Below are 6,538 nucleotides of genomic sequence, written 5' to 3' on the forward strand. Positions count from 1 at the left end.
AAATAAAACTAATACTTTTTAAATAATTTTCAAAATAATTGTTTTAATTATGTATAAATATTAATTTTTTATTTAAACTAAAATTGATTATTCTACAATGTATCGCGGTATAAAATTATTATTGTACTTTGTGCATTCATAGAACACATCGCATAGATACTTATAAGTACTGTAATAGCACATAATACAAATTATTAATCAAATAACTAAAAATAACATACAAAAAAACTAAAAATATGTTAATAAAAAGACAGCAAAATATTTAGGATTTTTTTAAAAATCTTGACTACATCTTAAGATTCGTTTTACATGTATTAACGCTATCTAATGCTTTCTAATAAGTGTACATTACAGTTACGGACACGAAGTGTGTTATACTTTTAAGAATTTATGTAAACATGGATAAAAATTTTAAGTTTGTACGTAAATATTCAGGACAGAAATGCTTATATTAGTGCGACCAACAAATGTAATATTCATTTTGATTTTGCACGGTACATTAGTACATTTTATTGATATCGCACGAACAGTACATTTGATAGGTATCCAAAGGCACTGTAGAAGCGATGAACGCAGTTTATTATAAAAGTGTCGGCGATCTCAGAGAATATAAACTAACGATGTAGTATAAAGAAATAGGAAGATATCCTTATCCTTAACGAGTAAAAGTATCATGTTGCTCACATCTCACATCTCGTTATTATGTACAGTTTATTGCCGCTTCAGTTGCAACGTATTATCATACTTTTGTCACTCTACGTCGCAATTTTACATTTTCATGTAAGCTTGCTCCCGTCTTAAGATTTCTGCGACTAGTACAAAGAATACAAAATGTCTGTCTTTCGCGTACAGAACAGTTTTAAGAGGAATGCGAAAGAATGTTCGTATAGTCGTAATGTCAATCCAAAGCTGAATCACAATAAAACTGGCACTGTTAAAACGCGTTTACCATGGAGACCTCAGTAAGCTCGTAAATTATATGATATTTGTATGCATTGTTGTGTCTATTTCCACAATATAACAGTAACGCATATCAACTGCACTTTAATTATTAGCACAACGTCACTATCATCACCATTGATATAGTACATTCAAATCAACAATCCAACATCAAACACAACCCCATAACAACCTAAATGTGTTCGACCTTGGAAGTACAAAAAATAGTCTCTCTCTTCCAGAAGAAGAAATTAAAAATGCCACACGTATTATGTGCAAGGCGGTGGCGGCTGCTGTTGCGGAGAGGGAAGGGGCGCATTCCCCTTCCGCGTCAACTCCGCCTCTCTGGCATCCCTATGTTGCTCGTTGTCTTTTCCAGGTAGGCCAGGGGCCCTTGCAGGGCGCTACTGCCCATACCACCGACCGGGAATCCGGTGGCTCTGCCACCTACACCACCTTGTGCCATGAACATGCCCTGCTGATTGACTGGCACACCAACCCCCTGAAGACCTGATGTAGGCGGGCCACCAGAACCCTGTTGCACCTGCAAAGTCACATCAAATGAGGATGTATCACGAGGACCGATACACAACGATGATGTTTCCCATGAGACATGTATGAGTGCAGCAGAAAGATGTACAGCGAAAATAATAAGCTTTCATTCAATGTTTATATCTCGATCTCTGATATAATATCATAGAAAAAAACCGTAGGGATTACTCCATTATACTTTTGTGAAATAGCTATTTAATGTGCTCCATATGCACGCATATGTTTAAAAAGATAGACACGGGCAGACAATGATCAAAATCAGGATTTGTCGAGAATAACAATAAATAGGCGAGAGAAATAAAAAAAAAGTACAATAATATTTCTTGTTTTTTTTTGCTATGAACAAAGATATTTATTTTGCCGTAATATCTACTTATGAATCAAAACAACGTAAGTGAAATAGTACCTGCCAGATTGCAATAGCTATAATGCTTTTCTTATGAGATATTTACAAATTTAAGATTTAAATGCTCTATATATTACCATTTATCATATAGATATGTGTAAAGAGAGAAAGAGAAGGGTGTACACGGGGATACACAATAAACCTTCGACATTTTTTAATGTTGAAAGAAACGCATACAGATACATATTTCTGAACATTTGATTGTAAAGAATATATAAAAGTTACTTATAAAAGATTATCAAACTTTCACATTAACATTTTAGTGACATGAAGGATACTGATTCCATTTCATGTCAAATGCACTGCAACATGTCACAAATACAATCACAATTCGATTGTGTAAAATATTCACGATCGACACCTTGGTGAAGAAAACCGAAAAAGTTGCACTTAATATTTAACGGATTTGTAAGCTCCAATGACAGAGTTCTGAACTTATCCACTATTCCATTAGAACACGATATTCGAATGCAAGTGTGTAATTTGTGGAAATACAATTTTAGCATGTTCAGACAATTGTTAGAGTGCACAGTTTTACACTGAGAAAGAAAAAAATCCGATATTTATATTCTCTTTCATTGGAACTACAAGTCAAATGTTAAATATAACAAAATGAATATTTTGCGCAATCGAATTGTGACTGCCATTGGCATCATAACTAATAATATGTTGCGGTATTTGGAATGAAAAGGAATTCCGACTCAAATTCCTTCGTATCACTAAAGATGTTCATATAAAAGTTAAGTAATTTTTTGTAAGAAACTCTTTTAGTTACTTTTTACAGTAAAAACATAAATATGTGTGTTCGTTTTTATTTTGCATCATTTCAAAATATCGAAAATTCATCATATACACTCTGTATGTCTTCATTCAAACATACATGTATTAAATTATTATTTATTAGAAGAAACTCGACGATAGTTATTTTAATTTACAAGTAACAATGTTTTGCTACCTATTTTCGTAATCAGAATGCAATTTACGTAACATTACTTGATGCGCATGCATACAATATCTACATGCAAAGGAGTGAGCCTCTTATGTACATATGTATATTTTTTTCTGAATAAATACAGAAATATGACGCGAATAAATGTTACTCACACATAAGAAAAAAATATTTTTAAAAATAGAAAAAACTATACATTGATCTATATATAGTTTCGTGTTACGTCTCTATATAAATATCTAACTTTTAAATAATAATTTTTAAATATGTCTTTCTTACAAAATGATGTCAAATGTAAAGGTGATCACTAGGTCCTATTAATATGAAGTATATCAATTATGAGAACATTCCTAAGTTTTATTGTTGCCATTAACAGATTTATTACATATTTTTTTGTCTTTTTTTACTAAGTATTTGTACATTATTGTTCATTATTTTGGCACCGTTCTACAAAGGTTATACATATAGTTAATCCTTTCCTAATGAAAATTTCTGTTTTTGTATATACTTTTATAACGTAGTTAATTATAAGAAAAGCATTTTGATTTATTAATCTCTTTTATACATATATTTCTTTGTTCGTGTAGAAATTGTATAAGGCACTGATATTACACACAGCATTATAATTGTTACGCGTACGTGACGTGAGTAGCCTCAGCAATTATTTAAAAAATTATCTAACGTTTTTAAATAATTTTAAAGTGAATAGTTTCAGTCAAAAAGAAAGAAAATCTGTTCATTTAATAACAATATGATTCTGATATAAATGTGATTCTTCACACATGCATTTTCTTTCGCACAGACGTATTCATACATATGAACAGTCACGCATCTCAGATAGGAATAACAGAAATTCTTCTATTTATGTACATGTCAGAGTCAAAGTGTTAAATGTATATCAGGCCTGTCCAATTTTAACTCCGAAGCCAAAACGCAAAGCCATCGACACGAAAAATTCAATATAGGTAAGATTTTGGGGATAGTAAAGTGTTGATAAGTGTCGTTTAGATGATTCCTCGAAATCTTACCCACATTGAACTTTCTATATTAATGGCTTTTGAGTTTTCGCTCCGAAGCTAAAATTGCGACAGGTTTGATGTATACATTGACTACAGCAGACTACAGTAAATGTATAGATTTCATGAGTTAACACTTTAATTATGACATAAATAATACATATAAATATATACAAATATATGCATTGTAATATTTACACTGTCTATATTATAATTATATATATTATGATATATATTATTATAAAACAGCCAGTCCTCTGATATAAATATGATTGTATAATACAAGAACAGATTTAACATTGAAACCTCGTTAAAAAAGAAAGATAAATAAATTACGTGAACAATTTATGGATTTAAATGATTACGCGAAAAAAAGTGCTTGTCGACGAAATCATAGAAAATTCTACATTATAATCTTCATTTATATAATCTTCATTAGTTTTTACTCTTCAATCGTACTGTCACTCGCTTCTTTCTCACTCGCTTCTTACTCGCTTCTTTCTCACTCGCTTCTTTCTCACTCGCTTCTTTCTCACTCGCTTCTTTCTCACTCGCTTCTTTCTCACACACTTTTTCTTCTTCACTTTCCTTTTAATAATTAAAAAAGCATACTTTCAATACCAAATTTAACAACAATCTACCTATAGAAGAATAAAATTTTAACTTTAGCGTCACTTAAATACCTGTGGTTGCAACGGATGTTGCATTTGCTGCTGCAATTGTTGCTGCAATTGTGGATGCTGCTGCTGCTGTTGCTGCTGTAATTGCTGTTGTAATTGCTGCTGATGTTGTAGTATTTGCTGTTGTTGCTGCATTGAAGCATTACCACTGCCACCTGTAGCCTGCTGATTCTGTCCACTTTGATTTCCATTGGGTAATCCTATTGGCATCAATATCAGTGTTATTAGTTATTGAATCTGTTATAATTATTATTAAATTAGTCTCATATTACCACTAGGCGCTGGGCCTTGAGCAGGTGACTGCGCCCATCCTTGTAAATCCGACAACATATTCTGCCAGACAGAAATCTTATCGTTATGTCTTTTTATCAGTTCTTCTTTACGCGCCAACTCCAGTTTCAGCTCATTGATTTCTTCCTTAACCAACATCTCGGGTTTCAGCGCAGATAAGAGAAATCTCTTTTGTAAAAAGAAAGCCTCCATCTGCCTGGCCAGGTCTATAAATCTCATGGTAGCCTGTTCTATTTCCGCGCGACCTTCGTCTTTATCCACTGTCAAACCACCAGACGCACCGGTTCCACTGTTGCCCAATCCCTCGTCTTTTGTCAATATACTCAAACATTGCTGAAAAATAATAACTGACATTCAATAATATAATTTGTTTTAACATTTCAAAACATTTCAGCAGTGTTGAATGTTTAGAAACAAATTTAGAATCAAATAACAGTTAAAATTAAAAGAAATTCATATCACAGAATAACTGCCAAATATTTCATGTGCTTGTAGAGCTGACTAAACTGAGACAAAAAATCCTCTATCATTTTACAATTTTCGAAATAATTAACAAGATATTAATTACTAAAAATCGTCGAATTATTCAATAATTTTTTACTATTAACTTTACAGATAAACAACAAGAGACAAAAATTGTTTTAGTTTCTTCTAGAGCTCTAAGAATTTTTTAGAATTTTTTATCAACTTTTTAATACATTTTCATATTAGTAACAATTTTTATCAACATGAGAAAATGTGGTACTAAAAAATTCTTAGAACACTGAGAAGAAAATCAACAATTTTTATCACTTGCTATTTTTTGGTAAAGTTGATAGTACTTGAGTAAAAAATATTCGAAAACCAATATTCGGCGATTTTTAATAATTAATATCTTGTTAACTATTGTGAAAATTGCAAAATGGTACAAAATTTTTCGACTCAGTTTAGTCCGCTTTACCAGCACATGTATATACAATAATTATTTTCAGCATCATTATGGTAAACCTTCCTGTAACCACATATATATTTCAGATAAAAATACAATTTCTACTTAAAAATTGCTTCGTAACGATAATAATGACATTAACTTATGCCAACAATAGAGCAATTATTGTGACAATTCGAGTCTTACATTCGAGGTATGTCACTTTTACAAAGAAATGCCATCATCGGCAAAACATTCCTCGATTATGTCGACATGAATAATAATATGCGATACACTCAATTAACAATAATACAGAGTAATGTAAAATGCCCGTTCTACCTGAAATGATTCTTCGAACTCGTCGACGAGGTTACCGCTGCTGTTGGTCGGCGTCGCCATTACGGTATTATATGTTCTGTGGTGTTGTATGTTATATTCGCCTGGAACTGCGCGCGCGAAAATAACCACGACTCCGTTATCTCGATTGATTACTTTGGTTTCGCGGGAATGCACGAATTTTTCCCGCACGCGACATACGACCTCTTCCCACTCTTCCCGCCGATTTACCACGATCATGTGCCATGACGATTCAGGCTGGCGTCCTATGAGCTGAAATTTACAGTGGAGTGGAACAGCGCGACCAATCAAAACTCTATAGTCAATGGCTGCGTTCAGCAGAACGGTTGTTTTGCAACTGTTGGAAGTTTCCTTCGCGCTAATTGGATCATACTTTTAGATCTAGAAGAATGGTCCTATCTCAGCAGACAATGGCTGCGTTCAGCAGACTCAACAGTTTTG

General features: G+C 32.7%; 1 protein-coding gene across 1 annotated transcript; it reads right to left on the minus strand.

The window, feature by feature from the left end:
* Positions 1-238: 238 nt before the first annotated feature.
* On the minus strand, positions 239-6,291 carry MED28 (mediator complex subunit 28). Its single transcript, XM_018458083.1, has 4 exons — positions 6,080-6,291; positions 4,815-5,166; positions 4,546-4,742; positions 239-1,483 (listed from the first exon to the last, which is right to left on the minus strand). The coding sequence occupies exons 1-4, from the start codon at positions 6,137-6,139 to the stop codon at positions 1,271-1,273; spliced, it is 822 nt and encodes a 273-aa protein (XP_018313585.1). The 5' UTR covers positions 6,140-6,291; the 3' UTR covers positions 239-1,270.
* Between the last annotated feature and the right edge of the window lie 247 nt (positions 6,292-6,538).

The sequence above is a fragment of the Mycetomoellerius zeteki genome, unplaced genomic scaffold (assembly GCF_001594055.1).
Source record: "Mycetomoellerius zeteki isolate Tzet28-1 unplaced genomic scaffold, Tzet1.0 scaffold70, whole genome shotgun sequence".
NCBI lineage: Eukaryota > Metazoa > Arthropoda > Insecta > Hymenoptera > Formicidae > Mycetomoellerius > Mycetomoellerius zeteki.

Coding starts and splice junctions, on each gene's coding strand:
- MED28 (XM_018458083.1), bottom strand. CDS start 6,139: ATGGCGACGCCGACCAACAGCAGCGGTAACCTCGTCGACGAGTTCGAA. Junction 5,167..6,079: donor AGTTCGAAGAATCATTTCAG/GTAGAACGGGCA, acceptor ATTATTTTTCAG/CAATGTTTGAGTATATTGAC. Junction 1,484..4,545: donor AACATCCGTTGCAACCACAG/GTATTTAAGTGA, acceptor GTGACTTTGCAG/GTGCAACAGGGTTCTGGTGG.